Source organism: Rhinopithecus roxellana, chromosome 14 (assembly GCF_007565055.1).
Source record: "Rhinopithecus roxellana isolate Shanxi Qingling chromosome 14, ASM756505v1, whole genome shotgun sequence".
Classification (NCBI taxonomy): domain Eukaryota; kingdom Metazoa; phylum Chordata; class Mammalia; order Primates; family Cercopithecidae; genus Rhinopithecus; species Rhinopithecus roxellana.
Window position 1 is genome coordinate 106,658,401 of NC_044562.1, and position 25,539 is coordinate 106,683,939.

The 25,539-nt window shown below is 38.8% G+C and overlaps 1 protein-coding gene and 1 long non-coding RNA gene across 4 annotated transcripts in view; one reads left to right on the forward strand and one right to left on the reverse strand.

The window, feature by feature from the left end:
- The window catches only part of CCDC148 (coiled-coil domain containing 148), a 302,348-nt gene extending 284,792 nt beyond the window's left edge, over window positions 1-17,556 (forward strand). For 2 of the 3 annotated variants that reach the window (XM_010353361.2, XM_010353359.2), the window contains 3 exons: window positions 9,602-9,719; window positions 12,250-12,390; window positions 17,263-17,548. In XM_010353361.2, coding sequence (XP_010351663.1) covers window positions 9,602-9,719; window positions 12,250-12,390; window positions 17,263-17,409 — 406 coding nt within the window. In that variant the 3' untranslated portion in view covers window positions 17,410-17,548. Of the gene's footprint in view, window positions 1-9,601; window positions 9,720-12,249; window positions 12,391-17,262 lie in introns of all 3 variants that reach the window. The other variant, XM_010353360.2, reaches the window with a different exon arrangement.
- Window positions 1-22,898, reverse strand: part of LOC104654257 — a 71,892-nt gene extending 48,994 nt beyond the window's left edge. The window contains exons 1-3 of the long non-coding RNA XR_746806.1: window positions 22,825-22,898; window positions 12,216-12,310; window positions 10,483-10,534 (exon numbers count right to left, since the gene is read on the reverse strand). This is a non-coding gene — a long non-coding RNA (uncharacterized LOC104654257). The remainder of the gene's footprint in view (window positions 1-10,482; window positions 10,535-12,215; window positions 12,311-22,824) is intronic.
- Window positions 22,899-25,539: the final 2,641 nt, after the last annotated feature.

A 25,539-nucleotide genomic window follows, 5' to 3' on the forward strand; every position in this document is an offset into this window, starting at 1 on the left:
TTTTAAGTAGCTGAAATAACCAACTCCTCTATAAATATTTCAGGCTAAAATTGTTGCAGCCATGTTATAAGACATTAAACATTGGGAGCTTGATTGTCTGCTTTTGGATTGGAGTGAACCCCAAGTAATTGACCAGACATAATCTTAGCTCTGTCCATGGTACCCAGGGTACCATAGTGGCTCATCCCTAATAGCATGTAATGAGGCCATCTGTCTTTCTATTTAGATGTGTCATCAGGTTCGTTCCTAACTTTGCACAAGAAGATGTCAACCTTATACCCAACTCAGATGCCCTTAAAGCAGCAGTTCTTCATTTAACCAGCAATGTAATATAGTTACACTTGAGAAATTTGTTTGAGGGTAACCCTGAACGTACATAAAGAACAAATAAAAGCTCAAAGGATCTGGGACTTTGAGGGAGGTGGAGGCTACAAATATTTGTGCACTGATTGTAGTTGGAGTCAGATTTCTCAGAATTAGTTTTCAAATTGAGAAAAGAAGAGGATTCATGTTGGAACTTTGGGTAGACAGATGAGGAGAAGCTGGTAAAAGGAATGGAGAGAAAGCAGTGCAAGAGATAGGAAGCATATTCCAAGAAGAAGGTATCATCAGTACCAGTCATTGTAGACAGGTCACATTGAAGGAGCTCTGAAAGACAGCTCTGATTTTTGCAATTTTGAGTCACTGGTGTTATTGAGGAAAGTGGTTTCCATAGAGTGGAGTGGACAGAGGCCAGACTGCAGGATTGTTCGGACTAAATGAGAAGTGAAGAGCTGGAGGCAGAAAGTATGACTTCCTCAGTTAAAAAATTTTGCAGTAAAAGGAATGAAAGAAAAAAGGTGGTACCTGAAAAGGAGCCAGAGTTGAGAGATACATCCCTCCACCCCATTTGAATACATTTATACGTAGAGGAAAAAGAACCATGGAAGGTGGTTGGTTAGAGAGAGAGGAGAGGCTGAAGAATTAAGAAAGAAAGAAGTTTACTTCTGGAGCAAGATCCTAGCAGCAACTAGGTTTATATGATTAAGAGCCCAGATTTAAGGAGGAAAGGATGAATGAAGTTGAGTTTTGACAAGGTTGGAAGTGGGCAAAGCATGTTGAGGAAATGAATGCTCTTTTCAGTGGAGCAGGTGAGGTTCTCTACTAAGAGGGAGAGTTAGCCATGATGTAGAAATTCAAGAAGAACATCAAGCAGCTGGGGAGAAAATAAATAATTCTGGAGTAGTGTTGAATGTCCAGTTATGGTTCAACTTCATTAGAGTATAATAATTTCAACAAAGAATTAGAGCTGGATATTGGCAGGGTAGATGAGGAAAAAAAAGCAAGATAATTAAAGGATACTGTTGACAATGCCTTTGAAGAGATAGACCCAGGGCTCCAAAGCTGGGGAGAGAATGAGACAAAGCTTGATTGGTTCTTGTAGCCTGGGCGAAAAGGCAAAAACTAGAAAGAAAATTTCAAGAGGGAAGGCCTAACCTGGTACCTAGCAAGATGTCCATTGTTCAATGAAGTTAATAAATGAGAAGTGAAGAGCTGGAGATGGAAAGTATGGCTTCCTCACTTAAGAAATTTTGCAGTAAAAGTAATGAAAGAAAAAAGATGGTATCTGAAAAGGGAGCCAGAGTTGAGAGGTACATCCCTCCACCCCATTTGAATAAGTTTGTATGCAGAGGAAAAATAACCATGGAAGGTGGTTGGTTATTAAGTTAATAAATATCGTTGAACAATGGAAATCTTGCTAAGCTCAAGTCACAGACTGAGTAAGGTTAAATGAGTGACAGTGTCAGAAGCAGGGTGACAGGCAATCCATGTGAATGACACTTCCTAGACTTGTGCAGCATACAGCCTTTCTAAGTCTATGCCATGACCCCAGACCTTGGAGACCTTGGAATCATATAACGGGATTCCCCAGTTTAAGGTTTTGGCAGGGGAACGGTTCTAGGTGATGACAACTCCAAGTTCAGTCTAAGGAAAAGATTGTTAAAGTAGGGATGGAGTTAATGGTGCTGGATATCAAGAGATTGTGTGGGCAGAGTTGAGTAAATATTGGACACTGACTCAGCCAGACAGTAGTTAATTCCAAGAACCATAGTACAGATAGGATGGTATCATCCCAAAGTCAATGTGTAAAACTTTCTGGAATTGTCACTGAGGAGCCAGAAAAACTCAGCCTCCTCTCTGCAGGTACCTTCTATTTTAAGAGGTTGCAATAAAAGTAGTGGCACCTGGGAAGCACTGGTTTTCAATTAAGGCAAATCACTGAAAGCAGTGACTGAGAATGGGGTCAGGTGGGGCTGAGTGTTCCAGTGGAGGAAATATTTTATCACTAACGTTATTTAGACTATTGGGGCATGGTGATTTTTTTAAAAAAGATTTTTGTCAGTTTATTATTTTAAAATTCTCTACAAATAATGAGCCCCATTTGGAATGTTATTGGAAAGGAGTAGTTGAGGAAAATGTTGAAGATATGTAAAGATATAAAAAGATTACAGAAAGTCAGGTAGAAAGGGTTAGGAATGGTTCAAAAAAAGAAGAAGAAATAAGTTGTAGCAGAAATAGTTTTTTGGGTTAGTTTGGGGAACGGGCTAATATGATATTTGCAATATTCTTCCAATGTCTCTCTCTTCACAGCTTGTCCTGCTGTCAACATTGAACTCCCAGATTGAAGTCCTTGTTTGTATCTCTCACGTCCAGCTCACCTGAACTCAAACAGCAGGCTTAGAACTGATTAAAATCAACAGGAAAATGTACTCTTATTTATAGGTTTTTGCTTCCATTGTGATAAAGTATCCAACCCTTGGAGCTGTCAAAATGATTCTCAAAGAAAGTGGTTCATGCCTCTTTTTCAAGGCTGAGATGCCTTCGAGTTATTTCCTCTTCCTTTGATTTTACTGAATAGACTCTTTAAATATTAGCCAGTAGCCCGGGGTTTTCATCTGTCATCAGGATACACCAGTGTTTTGTCCATCAGAGGGAAAGACAGGTTCAGTAATAGCCATTGTTGCAACTGCCCATCACCAGCATTTATCCAAGCCTGAGAAGGCTCTGGTCTCTGAAAGAATCTGTCATCCATGTGTGTCAGGGCCATAGGGGCTGGGAAAGAACGGAGTTGAAAGGTCCTGCTCTGGAATGTCAATAGTACCAAGCAAGAATTTCTAGTTTAGAACAGTCCTGAGGCATATAACTGCAATGTTTAGCACAGGCAAACAGAAATAAGCCCTGTCTAGGTAATAATTTGTATCTGATTTTGTCTTGATAACAATAGTCAGGTAGAGTCCTTTTAATCTGTATATTTATCTATGCTGTAGTTCTCAAAGTGTGGTCCCCAGACCAGCACAATCAGCATCACCTGGAAACTTGTCAGAAATGTAGATTTGGGGGCTCCACTTCACAACTATTGAATCAGAAACTTTGGAGCTGGCCCAGAAGTCTGAGGGTTAACCAGCCACACAGGTGATTCCGATGTACGCTCGTTTGAGAATCACCAGGCTATGTAGCATTGGTTCTCATCCCAGGCTGCTCATTAGAATCATCTAGTGGAACTTTCAACAAAATACAGGTACTTGGGCCTGACTACTAGATTCCAATGTAATTATTCTGGAGTGAAGCCTTGACATTGCAGGTCATTTTACAAGTTTCAGTGATTGAGAACCATGATTCTGTAGCAATCTGAGAAGGGGCTCTCTAATTTGGAAATTTGTGAATAAATTCAAAAACAATTTATTAAGAACAATTTTGTTTTGCTACAGTGTTCATTTAGGCATGCTTATACATAACAGACCACAAATTATGTAAAACTCAACAGAGCAGAGACTTTTTTCCTCTGTTTTATTTCCCCCCACTATTATAACCTGAGCACCTAGAAAAGTGCTTGGCACGTAGTAGGTGCTTAAGTAACTCTATGTTGACTAATTTAACTAATTAATCAATTAAAAGATAGGGTTCCAATAGCTTCACAAAGGAACCAGGAAGTTCTCTGAGCTGGAACAATGGTCTATGTTTGGGGCTGGCATGGGTTCATCTTTTCTGGTTCTGCAGAGACCCTGTGAGTTTTCTTTGTTCTTGCCTCATGCCAATCTGTACCAGGATGTCACTGTCTTGTGTCAGGATTCACATTCCTGTTTGCAGAAATTGGTCTTTGCTTATGTCCCTAGCCAGAATCCCCACTGAGTGGAGACTCCCAGCCCGTGTGGTTAGAGGGGTGATGCCTTTCAGTGTGAATGTCTGCCTGTGCAATTTCCATTCTTTTCTCTGGGCAGACTTCTCCCTCCACTTGAAACATGTCAGCACCTGGCCTGCCTGCTTTGATCTGCACTTGTTGGGGTGCCCTGTGGTTAATGGAGGGGTCCCCTTTGCCTGGTGGGAAGAACAACCTCCTGAGTAAAATCCGAGCCAAAAATGAATTTCCCAACAGGCAGAAAGAGGTTCCCCATGATGCTGCCGCTGAAACACCTGATAGTAGCACCTCCGGCATGTGCCTGTTTAAAGATTTCTTGTTCCATATTGACTAAGCCACATGACTTAAAAACTAAGTAGCAAGTTTGTTTATAAACTGCCTTTAATTCAGTAGGGCAAATTACTTGCCTGAAATGTTAGGTGGTGGGGGGAGTTCCATACTAGTTAGAGACTCTAATTAAGATATGTCTTTGGCCGGGCACGGTGGCTGAAGCCTGTAATCCCAGCACTTTGGGAGGCCAAGACGGACGGATCAGGAGGTCAGGAGATCGAGACCATCCTGGCTAACACGGTGAAACCCCGTCTCTACTAAAAAAAAAAAATACAAAAAACTAGCTGGGCAAGGTGGCGGGTGCCTGTAGTCCCAGCTACTCGGGAGGCTGAGGCAAGAGAATGGCGTAAACTGGAGAGGCGGAGCTTGCAGTGAGCTGAGATCCGGCCACTGCACTCCAGCCTGGGCGACAGAGCGAGACTGTCTCAAAAAAAAAAAAAAAAAAAAAAAAAAAAGATATGTCTTTATGCTCCATTTTATTGCTTAAGTTTTTCGTTTGTTTGTTTTAAATTGTAGAACTTGCCACTATTGACCATTTGTCAGAAGTCTTTTTCCCCCTTGGTGGCTGTAGCGTCTTTTGAGAGGAAAGTTAGCTGCAACTCCAGATAAAAGGGAGGTCAAGATTTAGTACTTATTATTTTGCCCGGTTCTTACTGAAGTTTCAGGGAAGCTGTTACTACAGATCAAGGTGTTTCCAAACACTTGCATTTGTATACTTATTTCTTAGAGTGCAGTGCACACATTAAAAAGTCTCATAAATGACACATAAATTCTCCATTTCTACATGAAAGCATACTGTCCCTTCAACTACACTCAGGCCTGGAGGCTTAAATAAAATCCTTTCCAGATTATTGTTAGTGCTGTGCCCGATTCTGCAGCAGCTGTTACTTTTGAACAATATGATGCTTCTCCTCCCCCAAGAGAAGTTGAAAATGCCTCTTTTGCAGCACTTTCAACCTTTGTAGACTCAGGGAGCATATAATAGACTGAGAAATGAACCCAAAAAGGTTTCTGTTTGGGAATTCAGTGCACAACTTAAAAACTATTGAGTTTAGCCACTTCCTGACATTGACTTTCATAGCAACAGTTTAATTTGGAGAAAATCTGCTACCTCAAATGGCTAAAAGTATTTATGTGGAAAATTTTCCAAATGATTGACTTTACTGTGTTGCTATTTTCTTTCCCCATGAATATGTATTTGGCTTCCTCCCAGGAGTTTTTCTGCATCACTTCTCTTTAGGCAAAGAAAATTTTCTATCGAGAGTAGAAGAAAGAAGCACCAAGAGTTTCTCCTTTTTAAAGTGAAGTATTATTTGAGTTTAAACTATAGCATCTGTAAAAATGAAGAAATTGAGTGTGTCTCCTAAGTCCTGAAATTTTTTCATGGCCAATCCTTGAGGCAGTCAGAGTAACCTTGATCATCACTTTGGAGCCAATGCAACTGTGGTCGGCTCTGTGCACCCTCCATCTCCCCCTTGTCTCTCCCCTCTCCATTAGCATCAGTGTTGCTGCAGGACTTGCTTATCTCCACACCCTCTCTTACTGCCTCACCTTACCTCATCCACCTCTGCGGGATGTTCTTGCCAAGGTCAACAATGACTCCCTGTTGTTTAACCCAATAATTATTTTGCACTAGAATTGATCTTTCTATAGCATTTGATGTTGTTGACCCCATTTTCCCTAATGTCTTAGACCACTTATCCTCCTCATTTCCCTAAATGATTTCCTTGCCTTCTGTCCCTTTCCTAAGTGTTGTTTCCTTAGGAATCAATCCCAGGCCTACCTCTCTTCTTACTCTACACTCTTTTTAGATGATGGCATCTGCCTTGTGGCTTCAATTCCGTTCTACTGGTAAAGACTCCCCATGTATTTCTCCAGCCCAGATCTTGTGAAGACCAGTCTGTGTTCAAACTGAACTTAATTCCTTCACTTCCCTGTTTCTAACGTAAGTTCCCAGTCTTAGGGAGGAACACCACTGTTCACTGTGTAAGACAGAAAACTTCCTCTATCTCTTTGCCTCTCCCATAAAATAAATGAAAACTTTCTATTGATTTTTATTTTCTACATGTCCTTTAAATCCCTATCTTTTCCCAACCTCCTATGAGTACTCTTCCCCCATCCTAGATCAGGAAGCCTTCCACTCCCATCTGGATTGCTCATCTCTAGTCTTGCCTCCCGACAACCCATCCTCCATATCACAGCAGATATTTCTCCCTGATAAAAAGCCCTCATGCTTTCAAAGCCCTCACAGTCCAGACCCTCTTGCTTCTCTAGCTTCAATTCTTGGTCCTCAGCACTTTATTTTGTTCATTTTTTGTTATTCTGAATTTCTTTTAGTTCTTCAAACATACCTGCTCACTCTCACCTATGGGCCTTCAAATGTTACTTTTTTGTCTGAATCATTCTTTCTATTCTCTCCCCTCCTGGTGCATTCCTGCTCCTTCTTTGTATCTTAAATTCAGAGTACTTCCTCCTATTATAGATACTGCCCTGAAAGCCCCAAGTGTGGCAAAGCTGTCTTTCCCATGGTCTCTGCCCCATTGTCCCGTCAGAGCACAAGCTGCCCTGTATCATAATTGCCTGGGTCATTGTATCTACATTGGATTGTCAGTTCTTCCGGGACAGGAGCATGTCTCCATGTTGACGTTGTATCACCAGCGCCTAACACAGCCCTTGATGCGTGGCAGGTGCTCAACAAATATCTGTTACATGAATGAATGAGCCTCAGAGTAAACGATGAGTCAGCCTTCTCTACCACACAAGTACAAATGCCTTTCTCTCATTTGCAATTTCTTCCTCACTAGTCAAGCTCCCCTGACTGTAACAACTATTACTTTTCCACAAAGCAGACAAAAACTTTGTTGCAGACAAAGCAACCTATATATCCCAAAGGAAGAGAAACTTTCCAAAGTTCTGAGAATTAGCATATGGTAATTGTCAAATCCCAGGGTATTTTTTAATTGAACCTTCACAGTAGTTCACTTAGCTTGTACTCAGTGCTTAAATTGAGTAGAACCTCACTAGGGAGGTTGTGTCATGTCATGCCTTAGTGAAAGTGGAGAGAATGAGAAATAGAGCTTTCCAAGACATGGAGGCGTGAAAGGGAGCATTCTGGTCTGTGGGCTCTTTAATCCTTGTGTCTTGACTATATTGACTCCTGATTTTGTCAAGAACACTCATGGTCATCAAAGGAGATTAGGATTTTCCTTCTAAATCCCATTCTGGGTTTTGTATTCCACAAGGATCCACTTTATGCTTCCCTCCTTTCCTCTCCTGTGCCTCTCCTTTGATGACAGCCTCATGAGCAACCTGTTTCTAGGGTGTTCCTCCCCAGGAGCATGTCTTCCTAAGGGAACCCTGTGGCCACCAGCCTCAGCCACCAGTGCTTGCCTGGGCTTCTCTGTCACTCATCATTCACTTGTTCTCTTCTTGCCACCCTGAGCTCTTCCCCTCTCGTGGCCTCCATGACTAGGTCATCGCAAGTGAGGGCCACTCCTAGATACCAACCCTGCACTTGCTGTCTCTGCCTGGAATCCTAATCCTCAAGACCCTGCTCAGATACTGCCTCCTCCATGAAGCTCTTGCTAAGTTTCGCCAGCCCCTCCCATAATGCAGTGATTGGTCATCTCACCTTTCTCCAAATTCTCAGTGGCTCTTATTTGTACGTCTCTTAAGATCACATGTCTATGCTTCTCTTTCTTTATATCCATAAAATAGAATCTTAAAATGGCACCCCAGCATATAATTGTTATGAGGTCTAAATGAGCTAAAACATGTAAAGCACTTATCACAAGACCTGATGCACGGTGAACACGCAGTAAATATCAGAATCCAGAATGTAAAAGGTCTAGTGAAGATGTCTCCACCTTGGAAAATGCAGGTGTGCACACTAAGGGTAAAGGACATTTGTGACTGATGCCACAGAGAAAGCTAAATCTAAACTGTCAATGATGGAAGGCAAAGGTGGAGAGCTAATACTCCTCTGAGAACCCAGGTGCCTACTCTTTTGAAAGGATGAATTCCATCTCTGTAATTCAGTAGAAGAATAGCTTGGGCAAGAAGATGGCAAGGGAAGCTGCCCAAAAAAGGCAGCAGAGGAGGGCCAACGTGCACAGGGCTTTAAGCTGGTGTTTAAGTGTGCCATATTTTAATAGCTGATGATTTCAAGGGGGTTGGAAATAGAATGCTAAGGGAAAGTCATGTTTTTGCTGCCATCTACAGATGTCAAAGTGCAATTTTAAAAGTTGCTTAACACACGTATGCACCTACTCAGAAAGTGAGAATGTAGATGACAACATATGTAAAGTTTAAGTTCTAGTAAGTAAAATAATTTAGACATTATTATAGTAGCTTATTTTACTTTTCCTTCTAAAAATTTGTATATTTAATCAGTAATGTAAACTTTCTAACAACTCAAGGTATGCTAAAACTTCTCATTGGGAGACCACGGTAATAGCTCACTTCAAAGTGAGCCAGTCACCTCTCAGGGCAGGTTAGCCGGAGCCAAGGCAGCCAGCGGGTACTTTGAGAGTTAATAAAGTGATTTCTGTGAGGAATGAGATGAACTGAATTTTACTCCCACATTTTCCTGCATTTCTCTGGTTGTTATTAGAATTACTATGAATTCCTGTAATCTCAGCACTTTGGGAGGCCGATGCAGGCAGATCACGAGGTCAGGAGATTGAGACCATCCTGGCCAATGTGGTGAAACCCCCTCTCTACTAAAAATACAAAAAGTTAGCCAGGTGTGGTGGCAGGCGCCTGTAATCCCACCTACTCGGGAGGCTGAGGCAGGAGAATCGCTTGAACCCGGGAGGCAGAGGTTGCAGTAAGACAAGATCGTGCCTCTGCACTCAAGCCTGGCAGCAGAGTGAGACTCCGTCTCAAAAAAAAAAAAAAAAAATACTATGAAATGCATTTTATATAAGTGTTTTTTATTGGTTTGGACATGAGAAATCAATTTAAAAAACAAGTAAAAACAAAATGTGACAGCGATGTCACCTCTGAGATGTGTTCTGCCCCTATGCTATTTTCCGTATAATCTCCAATATTATTATGATGCTTCTACAACTTCCTTCTGTGTTATTTTTTAAGGCTTAAATATAGAAAAGAATTATTGGAAAGGCGTTTGATGGAGAAAAAGGAAGCGGCCCTTCAAGAAGCTCATGAAGACAAAGAGAGAGCGAGGCGGCTAGAAGCCCTTAGGAAACAGGTGTTTTTCATTTGGAAATTTTCATGGGTGGTTTTGAAAAAAAAATGTTTCTAAGTGCTCTTAATAGCATTCTTACTGGGGCTTAGTTCATGGCATCTGCTATATAAAATGTAACTTTTCCAAATTGGGATAATGCTGTTCATTCCTAGGAGCAATTAAATTATATTGAACCATTTCCAGTTTCTCAGTGTATTGAAAGAACTTTATCATCACCTTTTAAAAAGCTCTCCCAATATTTAAGTATATCATATCACCTAGAGTTTATCAGCTGGATAGTATCCATTTACAACAGTGAGGCTCTACATCTAGTCTACTAATTTTACTGTCCTCAAAAAACCTGGTGGAGCTCGAGCAAGATAATCTTGTTTGGCATAGGAGCCTCCCTTTGGAAACATTCCACAGTCAACAAATGTGTTAAAAATTACTTTTTAGAAAATATCTATGTTGTGGAGAAATAAAAGCCTCCTATCACTTTGCCTAGTGAAAGTAAGCAAAAGTAGATGAAAATGGATGGTAGATGGCAAGGGTGAGAATTTGAGAACTTGGGAAATGTGATAGTTTTACTTGGTAGTTTTTCAGAGTTTTGAACTTGAAGTGGTTGTTTCAACTCAAAATCTCTAAAATCTTCATTGACACCATTTCCCAGCTAATAGGAAAGGACTAGTTGGTTCCCTCCTATGTTGCTGGAGGGAACACAGAATCATGGATAAGAACTTGGCCTCTGGTGTCTTTCCAACCTGGTACAAGCTGGTTCTGTACTCACTAGCACTGGAAACAGGTCATTTACTTAACCTCCATAAACTTTATTTCCTCATCTGAAAAATGGGAATAATAGCATCTGCCTTACAGATTTGCAATAATGTGAGTTCAAATTTATTATTGACTAAGTGTAAAGCCCTCTTCTAAATGCTGTTAGGTGTTACTTTAATTTCTATAACAACTTTATGATGTGGCAAGTATTAATATCCCCCCCCCCTTTTTTTTTTTGAGACAGAGTCTCGCTCTGTCGCCCGGGCTGGAGTGCAGTGGCCAGATCTCAGCTCACTGCAAGCTCCGCCTCCCGGGTTTATGCCATTCTCCTGCCTCAGCCTCCCGAGTAGCTGGGACTACAGGCGCCCGCCACCTCGCCCGGCTAGTTTTTTGTATTTTTTAGTAGAGACGGGGTTTCACCGTGTTAGCCAGGATGGTCTCGATCTCCTGACCTCGTGATCCGCCCGTCTCGGCCTCCCAAAGTGCTGGGATTACAGGCTTGAGCCACCGCGCCCGGCCAATATCCCCATTTTATAGGAGAGAAACAGAGCAGACACAAAGGTTAGGTGCCTTCCTCAAAGTCACATAGCTAGTAAATGTTATACTGATTCAAACCAAGAAACTCTAGCTAAATGAGATGGTGTAGATGTGGTGTAAATGCATACAACTATTATATCATCATCTTCTTTGATAAAAAAAATTATAAAGATAAATGTAAAGCATAGGAATGTAAGTCCTGGTAATCCTGGATCCTACAAAATTTTAGTTATTCAACCATTAGCAAATATTACCATGGTCTTCTGGGCACAAGATTAATGTCACTGTTACTAAACACATTCTTGTTCAAAACATAACTTTGATAACTACAGAGTCTATGTGATTAGAATTCTTTCCATCTGTGAATGCTTCGAAAGAGGAAATAGCTGTTTTCTCTTATCTATAATCAGTATTTAGAACTGTGATGGAAGCTATTTTAGCTAGCAAACCTAAAATAATTAAAGCATGTTCAACCCTCAGTTATTTTATTACAGTCTTTAAATGGCATTAAGAATGCCACTTTCTTCATGCTAATTCTTGACTTTCAGAATTAATAGGCAGGTGTTACTAATGGTGCATATCATTTACAAAATTAGTGACTTCTTTTCATTAAGATGCAGGTTTGAATTATAAAAGACAAGGGCATTTGGGTTAAAATGACTTTGCAATTTTTCAGTAGAAGGAGGACAATGGTTTATAGCAGTCCCTAGAAATCTAGTTGCCTGTTACAAAGGAAATTCACCCACCTTGCTCACTAATGCCAACACACTTTACTTGACCCATGAATTATATGCTCTAGATCCAGGTCAATCAGATTAAACATCCTAGAAAACTTCATGGGGTTGTTGCCATAACCATAAATTGCTAATGGTTAAAAAGTGGATTTTTTTTTTTTACTTTCTGTGACTTTCAAGTTGGTTGAATATGTAAGGTTTTCTATACGAGGATTTCCTGTGACTTCATATAAGAAAGATAAATTATCTGAAATTAATTATAATTATTCAATCATTAGCAAATAACTATATGCCATAGCATTTTAATATTTTGTCTTATATGTATTGTCTTGTGTTAACTCCTTTGTGGATCTCTAGGATTGGCCAATTAATACTTTTTTCTGCCCTTTTCTCCCAGGCTTTACCTTTAATAAAATTTCTAACTTTAATGGGCATTAAACATAAATAATGTTGCCCAGAAATATTTAGTTTGTACCTTGTTCCAAGTAGCCATGCTTTCTCATTTTTAGGTTGCTGTTGTTGCTCAATTTGATCCTGTTAGAATGATGTCAGATACAATGGCATCGAAAGCTAGGATGGGCATTGAAATTGAAGAAGAATTTATTCTTCAAAAGCCACTCTTCACATTGAATACATACAATGAACAGCAGGTAATTATGGAAATTAGCATGACTGATGAAAAAGCCATGATGATGGTAAAGGCTGTAGAAGTGTGTGTTTGGCTGGGCACGGTGGCTCAAGCCTGTAATCCCAGCACTTTGGGAGGCCGAGACGGGCGGATCACGAGGTCAGGAGATCGAGACCGTCCTGGCTAACACGGTGAAACCCCGTCTCTACTAAAAATACAAAAACTAGCCGGGCGAGGTGGCGGGCGCCTATAGTCCCAGCTACTAGGGAGGCTGAGGCAGGAGAATGGTGTAAACCCAGGAGGCAGAGCTTGCAGTGAGCTGAGATCCGGCCACTGCACTCCAGTCTGGGCGACAGAGCCAGACTCCGCCTCAAAAAAAAAAAAAAAAAAAAAAAGAAGTGTGTGTTTGGGGTTACAACAGTTTTCAATATTTACATTTGAAGATCACACATATTGGCATAATTTTTACTTCTAAATGATAGTACATAATTGCTAAATAATTTTTAATATTACAAACTAGTTAATAGGCTACCACAGAACAAGAGCTTACCTAAAAATGTTATAAATCTGTCATTGAAACTTATTTTTTAAATTAAAAAAATGCTTTATAAAATTTTATTTGAGAGTTCTGTATTAATATTGTATTTTGTTGTTTAAATGTTTCTCTGTTACATTAAGAATTATATTTAAATTCATAATATAAATTATATCAAATAAACAACTGATACTGATAAAGCAGAGGAAAGCTTTCAGAAATGAAAATGAACAGATGATAATACATCAGAGCTAATGATAAAATAAAACATTTTCTACAGAAAAAGGTGTTAAGAGCTTATTTAACCATTTTTGGAAACCTAAGGTTCATTTTAGTCTGTGCCTGTAAAAGAAAGGATTTTTAAAAGATCTTTTAGATGGATGGATTGATGGATGGAGGGTAGGAGGGAGAACAGATGATGGATGGAAGGATGGATGGATGGGTGGATGATATGTCAGTCACTGAAATTAAGAGAGAAAGTCGTTGTCAATTTTACAAATCTAAGGAGAGAAGCTAAATAATCATTTAATTATTTAAAAACCAGGAAGCCATCCATTCATCCGCTTATGTCTCTACTTTGTGTGACATACTTGGCTAGGGACTCTAAAGAGGCATAATTCATTCATTTATTAATTGAACCAATATTTATGCAACATATATTATATTCTGGCTCTGTGTATGGGGCTTGGGCTACATCTGAGCAAGATAGGCTGATCTTGTCTGGAGGAAGTGAGCAAAAGAGCCCACTGGGGAAGGAAAGTAGCATGTACAGCAACAATGCCACTAGGGTGGGATCACCTCTATAATGAAGGTCTAAGGGTTGCCCTAGGAAGAAGAAGGGAATGAATGGCTAACTCTGACAGGAGAAGTCAGAGAAGGTGTCAGAGAGGAAACTTCTGAGCCCTATCTTAGTCAAAGATTTTTGGAAGCAGAAGCAAAATCCACTCCAGATGATTTACAATAATAACAACAACAAAAATAGGTTGTGGGGGAGGATACATAGGGAGAAGGATTAATTACAAGGTTTAAGAGGTGTCTCTAGATCCTGGCTGCCAAAGTGGCAAGAATAGCTGAGGCTTGAAAGGATTGAAATCAGAAGCTGCAAAGTGTCCGGCCGCTGGGCTAACCCTTATGCTGAGAAGACCTATTTCACCTCTGGGTTTGACCAAGTGGAAGAGGGTGGGGCAAGGCTTTTCCTAGGATGTCTTCAGTGTGAGATACATGACAAGGGGTACATGACAAGTGCTGGGAGAGGAGACTGGAAACATGGGTTAGGTTCAGGCAGTGAAAAGCACAGTAGGTCTTGCTACTAAGGCATTTGACCAGTAATAACAAGTAGGCCTTGCTACTAAGGCATCTGTATGCAGATGCCAGACTTTGGAGCCTTAAATTACATACAGTCACGTGCCCCATAACAGTGTTTTGGTCAAAGACGGACCATATATATGTTGGTGGTCCCTTAAGATTATAACTGAGCTGAAAAATTTCTATTGCCTAGTGGCGTCTTAACATCACAGCACAATGCATTTCCTCTTCTGTGTTTAGATTCAAAAGTACTTAGCATTGTGTTACTACTTCCTACGGTCATGAGCACAGTTAACATGCTGTACAGGCCGTAGCCTAGGAGCAGTGGCCTATATCATACAACCTAGGTGTGTAAAAGGCTGTACCATCCCAGTTTCTGTAAGTATATGCTATGACATTCACACAACAAAATTGCCTAAGGACACATTTCTCAGAATGTATCCTTGTCATTATGTGACACACAACTGTAATCAGATTTATGTTTTAGCTCTGTGTACTGAATGTAAAATTGGTGGGGGTGGACGTGGGTTGGGGTGAGTTCCTTTTAAAATGGCAGAGCCTTCATAGAAGTAGTGGTGGTGGTGGGGTCATGAATGGCTCTGGCTGAGAAAGGGAGGGGACAAAGAAAGTAAGGATGATTCCAAGCTAGACAACAAGTAAGATTAAGAGCTGGTGTTGGCCAGGCACAGTGGCTCATGCCTGTAATCCCAGCACTTTGGGAGGCCGAGGCGGGCGGATCACGAGGTCAGGAGATTGAGACCATCCTGGCTAACACGGTGAAACCCCGTCTCTACTAAAAATACAAAAAATTAGCCGGGGGTGGTGGCGGGCGCCTGTGGTCCCAGCTACGTGGGAGGCTGAGGCAGGAGAATGGCGTGAACCCGGAAGACGGAGCTTGTAGTGAGCCGAAATCATACCACTGTACTCCAGCCCGGGTGACAAAGCCAGACACTGTATCAAAAAAAAAAAAAAAAAAAAAAAAAACCGCTGGTGTTTTGGATTCAAATCCGCATCCACAGTTTATTGGCTGGGTGCACTTGTATAAGCTATTTATATCTTTATGCCTTGTTTTCCTCATTTGTAAAATAATTACTTACAAAGCCCTTGTGAGCATTAGAGATAATAAATGTCCACTGCCTAAAATATTTCCAGGCACCTAGTAGTAATTCAGTAAATTATAATCATCTGATAGTGCTGCCATTAACCATATAAGAATACAGAAAGAAAAAAAGATTTAGGCAAACAGAGAATTTGTTTTACTTATACTATGTTTAGAGTAAAAGTATCTAGTACGTATTTACAAGAAACTGATGGGCTGCCTGTGGGGAAGGGAATTGGGAAGATGGAAGTCCCAGTAGTGAGGAGATCTCCATTTCATGCTCTAGCTCTGCAAAAATTGAATAATAAAAAAAATTTAAGCCTCACAATGTGGAGCTGAAGAGAGAGGTGAGTCCTGGATGTAATTGGGAATCAATGGCATACAGGTTGCACATGAATCACTGGAGCACATGAGAGCAGACCAGGGAGAAGACATTGCGACAGAAGAGGAAAAACCTGGGTCTTAGGCTCATATTTGTTGCTTGTCAGACACAAATCTCTGTATTATTCTTGACTTCATACTCATTGTTGCCCCAAGCCCTGTATCTGATCAACTGCCAAGTACTATTGATTCTTGTTTTCATAGTGTTTCTGACGATTATCTCTTCCTTGCTACCAGCCAAGTTCAGACATTTATCACTTTATGTCTAGACAATTGTAGTAAATTCCTAACCACTCTTTTGGCCTCCGTTTCTTCTTTCCCTGCCACCTTAATTTATTCTGAACTTACAATCAGACCCATCTTCCTATACAACTACAATGATTATATTATTTTTATACAAAAACCAGAAACAAACATACCCTAGTAGCTCCTTAGACTCGGCATGGCCATGCAAGCCTTTTAAGTTCAAGTCCTTGTCTGAGAAGCATCTGTTTCCAGTGTTCCTCAATGATAACCAGTGCTCTGCTCAAACCACCCTTATCCCAGGTTGACCTATTTCACCTCTGGGTTTGTATGTGTCTTCCTTTCTCATTAGGTCTCTCTTCCTCGCCAGTCTGCTTTATAGACTAAGTTGGACTTTAAGGATAGTTCAATTGCTCATCTTCACCTGAGACCATCCTCATGCTGCCAGCACCAGGAGATGCTCCCCCATGTTTTACTACTTTTAGGGCATCTGCCACATGTTGCCACAATCTGTAGTTATCTGTCTACAATTTTATTGCCCCAATTCGCCTAAGAGCTCCTGGAGGGGCTGCTTTTACTAGCTTATTATCGCATCCTCTAGGGGGACTTCAAATCCATGTAAAATGCCTCATTAGGTAAAATCCATATGTGGCCACCTTCTTATCATTTCAAACAGTCTCTGTTGACATTTAATATTCATAGGAGGAGGGGAAGAGGAATAAGATCCAATCAGCTATAAATGAAAACAGAAATTGAACTACTCATATGTCTACTCCCACTTAGAATCAGATTGATGGAGGCATTTTCTACTTCTGTTTGAAATAGAAACACAGCCTTGGAAAGAAAGTCCTATTGATTTTGTTTTTCAAGTGGTAGCCATGTGTTTAAACTTAATTTACATATTGCCAAATGATGGAGAAGTTAAGATGCTTTTTAAAGACAGATGTACAAGGTTGTGGCTTAGATTTATTTTAATCAATGCTTATCTGTATTTTATAATTCCAGCCAGCAATAAGTAATAAATAGATAGTAGCACTGAAAGTAAGCTTCTTTTACTTCATCTTCTAATAATTTTAAGGCATTATATTTTGACTAATCTAGTACACAATATTCTATACACCCTACATTGGAAACCACTGAAGTACTGAAAAGTGATAATGTCAAAAAGGTTTGGATGCTTCCAAAATATAGTCACTGTATTCACAAAGTTTACTGTCACCTAGTCATCTGTCCAGAAAAAAACAAATTAGTTTGGGGAAACATGAAACTAAATGTTAAAAGTTATTTTAGTTCAATGAATTGCTATTTAAATTGTATTTTTATTTCTACAGATAATTTCTGACCCTAGACTTCGCTTCGAGTTAGCACTTCGAGAAGCTGGACTTCATAGAACACTTTATGCCAAAGAGATATTACCAAAAATTAGTCCTCGAAAACCTCCAAGGAAGGACATGGAGTCTACTGTATTTAAAATATAGAGCTCATCCTCAAATTCTATATGTAAAGAGTATTTTTCTTTGAAAACATTTACATGGATAATAATAATTACTACTTTCTAAAATGTTTGAAATATCAGACATAGAAATCATAGCATCTATTAAAACAACTTTGCCTTTCTTTTGTGATTCTTAGAATTTTATGCACTATATTTCCTGTATCTTTAAGTTATATTTAATAGTACTAAATTCCCCCAAATTATGGAACTTAATTATGGCACATATAGTACTTATACTATAATTTAGCAAACTACATGTTGGAGGTTGTGTTATCCTATAAAAAGAGTTCAAAGTAACTTTGTAAGAATTATAAATTATGTAGCTGCTACCTGCCAATGTTCATTTCTGCTTGTTATTTCAGAATTTGACTTTTTAATTATGGAAGCTTCATTATCATTAATACTTCTATTATTTCTTGATTATTTTAAGAGGAGACTCAACCTTTCTCTAAATTTAGAAACCAATTTGGTACACCATGTTTACTGCAAACCAATCATCCAAACAATTTCATTTTGCAAATTAGCCCTTAAGAATAAATTAGAAATTAGAAATAGCATTTCAATCATGGGAATATCTGTTTTGGTTTGGAAACATGTATATTTGTGTGATTGTTTAGAAGAAATATTTAAAATTTCATAATATTTGGAATGCTGTCAAAAGTTCCAAATTATTAAATATTTAGATGATTTTATAGAAAAGGAGCATTTCAAACAAAACTCAAACATAAATATTTGACTATTTCTAAAAAATGATTTTTCAAGCAGAATAACAAGTTAGTGTTGTTGAAAGTTGCCATTGTTACCGTTAAGATTACCCCCACTCCTTTTTCTCTCTATTGCAGTTCCCTGACATTTCCCACCTGCCTTCCAAGGGTTGCAGCCTCTGTGCAATTACTGGAATAATGTAAAAAAAAAAAAAAAAAAAAAAAAAAAAGACCTGTCCAACTAGTGGAATCTTTGACTTTATGATTGTCCTCAACATCATGGAAATAAAAAATAAAAGTACAGCCTTGCTAGAATAAATCTTCACGAAAGATTCTATGGGCAATATCCTTATCTGCATTCCAAAATTCATTCTAACACCCTTCTTGTTGCCGCATCATAACATCTCATAAAAAGAGAGGAAGAAGTGTTTAACAAGAGCTAGGGAGTAGTGAGCATTATTGTTATCCTTACAGTGTCTCCCAGGGTTACAATGTTCCTTTATGGGTCCTCAGTTTGCTTGATGTGGCGCCTCAGACATAGATCCAAGAAAGCCCTGCCATGTCAGAGCATACCCCGTCTAAACAGCATGACACCGATATTCCTCAGAGTCCACAGATCCTTCCCAACATCAACATCCACACGGATGTCCAGAAGATCACACTCAGAGTCCAGCTGAATATCATCCCCTTTACGTTTTCCCAACAGACTAGTAGCTGGTGATAGTACTGTGAGGGATAGCATCACCATTTTGAGAACAATCGGCTGACATGTGGTGGCTCCTTGTAGACTCTGGGTATCAGACCTTTGTCAGATGGATAGATTGCAAAACATTTCTCCCATTCTGTAGGTTCTCTGTTCACTCTGATGATAATTTCTTTTACTATACAGAAGCTCTTTAGTTTAATCAGATCCCATTTGTCAATTTTTGCTTTTGCTGCAATTGCTTATGGCATTTTCATCATGAAATCTTTGCCTGTGACTTTGTCCTGAATGGTATTGCCTAGATTTTCTTCTCAGATTTTTATGGTTTGGGGTTTTACATTTACATCTGTAATCCACCTTGAGTTCATTTTTGTATAAGGTGTAGGGAAGTAGTCCACTTTCAGTTTTCTGCATATGGCTAGCCAGTTCTCCGAGTACTATTTATTGAATAAGGAATCCTTTCCCCATTGCTTTTTTTTGTTTTTCAGATTTGTCAAAGATCAGATCTAACTAGCATTTTTTAATGAAACAAAATTGAATAAAGAAATCTGAAATCCAAATAGCCAATGAACATATGAAAAGATAGAAGTAGCAATTAAAGCCCACAATGAATTACCAATATATACCCACCAGATTGGCAATAATGTCAAGAAGTCTAAAAATATCAAGTAGTGATAATATACAACAATGGGAAATGTCTACTGGTAGTGGGAGTGTAAATTGGAAGCATTTGAGCTTATCTGATAAAGTTGAAAGTATTCATACTCTTTGATCCAGCAATTCTACAGCAAGATAGATGCTCTTGAGAAGCTCCTGCATGTGTGTAGGAGGACATAAACCAGGATTCCCAAATGAAAGCAAGCAGAATGTTCATCAACAGTAAACAAATATAAAAAATGTGGTATATTAAATATGGAATTGCATTCAGCAACGAAAATGAATAAATTAGCATCATGGACATAATATTTAGTGAAAGGAGTCAGATACAAGAACATGCATACTGTGTAGTATTGTACTTATCTAAGGTACAAAAGCAGGACAAACTAACCTATATTATTTAGGGATATATGCATAAGTGGCAAAATAATAGAGAAAAATGGAATGATTAAAAGTAAAATCAAGGTAATGTTACCTCTCAGAGATGGAGAGACAGTTGGGAGTGGCGGCTTCCAAGTTACTGAAAACATTTTATTGCTTAACCGGGGTAGTGAGTATAGGATCTGTCTGATTGTCCTTTAATGTTTACATAAGTGTTTTATTTATATACTATAATAGGTCAATGCTATAAATTCCCAATAAAATTTTAAAAATTAGAAAATTATGAAAAACAATATTTTAGTATATAAGTGCATTGGAAATAATCTTGTTAGCCAGTTTCTGATTTAATATCCTTAATTTACATGTATTTCTGAGACAGGGAGGCCAGTCCCTACTCAGGAGTCATATTTACCCTGACATGGGATAGGATCCCCTTTATTTTCGTCCTCCCCAACCCATGTGCTCTGCTTCATGACTCTTGCCAGTCTAGTTAGACTAGTAGGTTTGAAAAAGAAAGAACAGAGAACATACCTGATAGGAGTAAGCACTGGGCCATGAAATTTTATTTCAATTAGCTGTGTATGTGTATAGTGGGTCATAAGAAAAATCCATTTATTAGTGGGTAATGGTCCAAAAAAATTTAAAAACCACTAACCTGAATCCCATGGTTAACAAATGGGATATCCTGATACAGCTCCACATCTTTGAAGATGATGGGCTTGTTTCAAACTGAAAGGAAAGAATGTAATCCATCTGGTAGAAATTCCCTTACCTCCCTACCACCAAATCTGCAAAGTATACCCAAATGGGCATTTACCTTTTGCATCCTCTAGCAGATGGAGCAACCCTCCCTCTATCAGAGATCAATGTTTCCATGTGTGTTTTGGGTTTCATCCCATCTCAACTCCACAAGAACTTTTCTTTTTTGTTTATCCTTTTTCTCTCCTATATCTTCAAGCTCTCTCTCAGCATACAAATATGCTAGAATAAACTCCACTTTAAAAAGAAATCTCCATTAACCCTGTATTGTCCCCTAGCTACCAGGCTGTATCTCTGCTCCTCTTCTCAAGCAAACATTTTTAAAGAGTTGCCAATGGCCATTAAATGTCTCTTTTCATCTTCCAGTTACTGTCACTCATTTGATTTAGCTTTGCCTTCAACTCCTCTGACACTGCTTTCAGCAAGGTCACCAGTGAAGTGTGTGTTGGCAAATCTGATGACCACTTCTCAATTTTCATCTTACTGACTTCATGATATTTGATTCAGTTGACAACTTCCCCATCTCAGAGCATGCTTTTCTTTTGGCTTCTATGATATCAGCCTGCTTTACCTCTTGCTTCTCTGGTCATTCCTCAAATTCCTTTTCTGACTCTTCCATCTCTATCCTTCTCTATATGTTGAAGTGCTCCAGGATTAGACCCTTTAACTCTATCTTTTTAATTGTATCATCAAAGGGAACATCCTTCAATGCTATACTTTACTTCTAGCTTTAAATTATGTCTTTTGAGTGTTTTTTAATTTACAGGTTTTCCCCCTCCATCCATTTTCCCCTTTTGCATTTTATTTTTTGAAGAAACAAAGAAATTTATATGCAGAATTACCTATGCTGGATTTTGTTGACTTTATCTTTTTGGTGTATTAATAGTTTAATATATTCCTCTCTCCTATGTTCTTTGTGTTTGCCATAAATTGGTAGTTGACCCAGAGGCTTTATCAGACATAAGATTCAGGTCGTTCTCTTTTTTTCTTTTTTCCAAGGCTGCTTTATTGTGGTGGTGTGTTCCCCCAGCAGAATATGCATATTGTCTGATGGAACCTCTTTTTGCAATTTTTGCTGTCACTAATTCTCAATGCCTAAGCCCATTAATTAATTACAGATGCATGGTAGAGAGATATTCAAATTCAATCACTCTTTCCTTTATTACCTAGAAAAATCATATAAAGAAAAAATTTTCCTCTTCTGGTATTTGATAGTATAAGAGGAGTAGGCTAAGTAAGTGTTTACATTTTGTTTGTTTTTTTTTTTTTTACTTAACAGTTTTACAAATGAGTTTATTCTTTCACATCCTACAAAGCTGATCAATTTTGTTGTATCTTTATGAAGTTATGAATTTAAATATATTCGATCATTTAATCTATTAAAGTGTTATCCTTACTGATGCTCCATTTATTCCCTCTTTGCCCATTGGAAACCTTTCCAGTTTGGCTCATGAATTCTGTTAAGATAGCCTAATAGACTTGGTAACTCCCTTGCTATTCCAGTTATCTATTGCTATGCAATAAAACTTAGTGGTTCAAACTTCATTTTTAAAAATTATTTCTCATGTTTCTATGAGTCGACTGGGCTCTACTGGGTAGTTCTCACTTGGGGCCTATATTAATTTCCTATTACTGCTGTAACAAATTACCACAAATTTAATGGTTTAAACAATGTAAATCTATCTTATAGTTTTGGGAGGTCAGAAATCAGAATTGAATCTCACTGGGCTAAAATCACAGTGTTGACAGGGCTGTATTCCTTTCTCAGGGCTCTAGGAGATAATCGGTTTCTTTGCCTGCTCCAGCTTCTAGAAGCTGCCTATAGTCCTTAGCTTATGCTGTCTTTCTTTTATCTTCAAAACTAGCAATGGCAGGCCTAATCCTTCTCACATCCCAGCACGCCACACTCCTCTTCTGCCTCCCTCTTCCACTGTTCAGAACTCTTGTGATCACATTAAGCCCACGCTGATAATTCAGAATAACCTCCCTGTTTTAAGGTCAGGTGATTAGCGATCAGAATACCCTTTGCCATGTAACATAACATTAACAGATGATGGGGATTACGAAATTGACATCTTTGGGAGACGTTTTCTGCCTACCACGGGGTGTATTATAAATTTGTAGTCAATTGCTAGATGAGGGTGTAGTCATCCAAAAGCCCAACTTGGCTGAATGACCAAGAGGACTCACTTACCTGACTGGCAGTTGATACTGGTTGTTGGCTGGGAGCTCATCTGAGGTTGCCAATGGGACTGACCACCTACACATGACCTCTTAAGATGGCTTGGCTTTTCATAGAATGGTAGCTGGGTTCCAAGATAGAATTTTCCAGGAGCAAACATTCTAAGAGGTATAAAATGCAAGCTTCTAGACCAGTTAAGATCTACTGCTGGAACTGGGATAGGGTCTCTTCCTCCATACTTTTTTCATCAAAGCAGTCATAGAACTCCCCCAGATTAAAAGGAGTTGAGAAAAAGGTCCACTTACTGGTAGCAAGGTCACATTGGATAAAAGTATGTGAAATAGGAAATATTTTTGCAGCCACTTTTTGAAATCTGTCATGTTTGCTATTGGGTATAACAAGATGTTTTAAGCTCTTTTTTTTTCACTTGGCAAAAGTTTATTGAACACTTACTATGTGCCAGGCACATGTGAGTTAAAAAGAACCATATCATATCAAAGTGTCTTCATCGTTGTTATATTTTTAAATTTTTTGTTATACTTTAAGTTCTAGGGTACATGTGCACAACATGCAGGTTTGTTACATATATACATGTGCCATGTTGGTGTACTGCACACATTAACTAGTCATTTACATTAGGCATATCTCCTTACGCTATCCCTCCCTCCTCCCCCCACCCCACGAGAGGCCCTGGTGTGTGATGTTCCCCTTCCTGTGTCCAAGTGTTCTCATTGTTCAGTTCCCACCTATGAGTGAGAACATGTGGTGTTTGGTTTTCTGTTCTTGCGATAGTTTGCTGAGAATGATGGTTTTCAGCTGCATCCATGTCCCTACAAAGGACATGAACTCATCCTTTTTTATGGCTGCATAGTATTCCATGGTGTATATGTGCCACATTTTCTTAATCCAGTCTGTCATTGATGGACATTTAGGTTGGTTCCAAGTCTTTGCTGTTGTGACTAGTGCCACAATAAACATACATGTGCATATGTCTTTATAGCAGCATGATTTATAATCCTTTGGGTATATACCCATTAATGGGATGGCTGGGTCAAATGGTATTTCTAGTTCTAGATCCTTGAGGAATCGCCACACTGTCTTCCACAATGGTTGAACTAGTTTACAGTCCCACCAACAGTGTAAAAGTGTTCCTATTTCTCCACATCCTCTCCAGCACCTGTTGTTTCCTGACTTTTAATGATTGCTGTTCTAACTGGTGTGAGATGGTATCTCATTGTGGTTTGATTTGCATTTCTCTGATGGCGAGTGATGATGAACATTTTTTCATGTGTCTGTTGGTCGCATAAATGTCTTCTTTTGAGAAGTATCTGTTCATATCCTTCGCCCACTTTTTGATGGGGTTAAGCTCATTTTGAATATTTCTTGCTCTGACCTGGAACTAACCTTTTCTCTGAGAAGCCTTGGTTCTGTTTATTGGAAAATGATATTTCAAAACCAAAATTTGGATGCAAAGAATACACATTGCTACTAGGTTGGTCTTCTATTCTAGACCTTTTCAATGAGCATGGTTAGAAAATACACACACCCACACTCTCCCATACATATACATATACATATACATATACATATACATATACATATACATACATATATACAAAACAGGCCAAGTGCGGTGGCTCATGCCTGTAATCCCAGAACTTTGGGAGGCTGAGGCAGGTGGATCGCTTGAGGCTAGGAGTTCAGGACCAGCATGGCCAACATGGTGAAACTCTGTCTCTACTAAAAATATGAAAATTAGTAAGGTGTGGTCGAGAGCACCTGTAAGCCCAGCTATTCAGTAGGCTTAGGCATGAGAATCACTTGAACCCAGGAGGTGGAGGGTGCAGTGAGTCGAGATCACGCCCCTGCACTCCAGCCTAGGTGACAGAACAAGGCTCGGTCTCAAAAAAAACGAAACAAAAAACAACAACAACAAATCCAGATATATGCATATATTATCTAAAGATAAAATATTTTATTTATTTATTCTGTTACTTCAAATTCCATAGGATTTTCACTTGATATCTTGCATTTTACTTTTGTATTTTCTTTTTTCCTTACTGACAATTCTGGTGCCCAATTACACACAAATGTTAGAGTATGACATAATTACTAATTTACATTATCCCACATTTTACCCACAAAAGTCTTAGAATAAAATACCAATATAATGAAAACAAAAATAATAAAATTTGGGGTTATTACACCTTTCCTATTCTTTTTCCTTTTGTTGTCTATATTGTGAGGGATTATGTAGATATTATGCATACTCTCTTTTATCCGTGATTGAATCTTATTCTATAAGTAAATATATATTTACTGATACTGCCAGTTATCATGTCAGTTTCTCTCTTGTCATTTAGGTTGTGTGAAGCCCATTTTCCAATTTTCCAGAAGATTATTCAGGAATTGGTCATCAAACAATATTTTCTGGGTCCTTGAATGTTAATAACAGATTGATGGTCGTCTTTATAGTTGAATATAAATTTTTCCTGGGTCTAAGATACTTTATTCACATTTTCTTTTCTTAGCATAAAGTGTCAAAGGGCTGGTTATAATATAGTTTTCTTTCCCTAAGAATCACTTGATCTTTTTGCCTGGTAGGGTTTTTTTCACTTTCTTTATAATATAGCAGTTTAACTGGACTTTATCTTTGTGTTTGTCATTCTGGGTTAATATACTTAGTAAATTATATTCCCTTTCACGATGTAAATTCAATTTTATTTC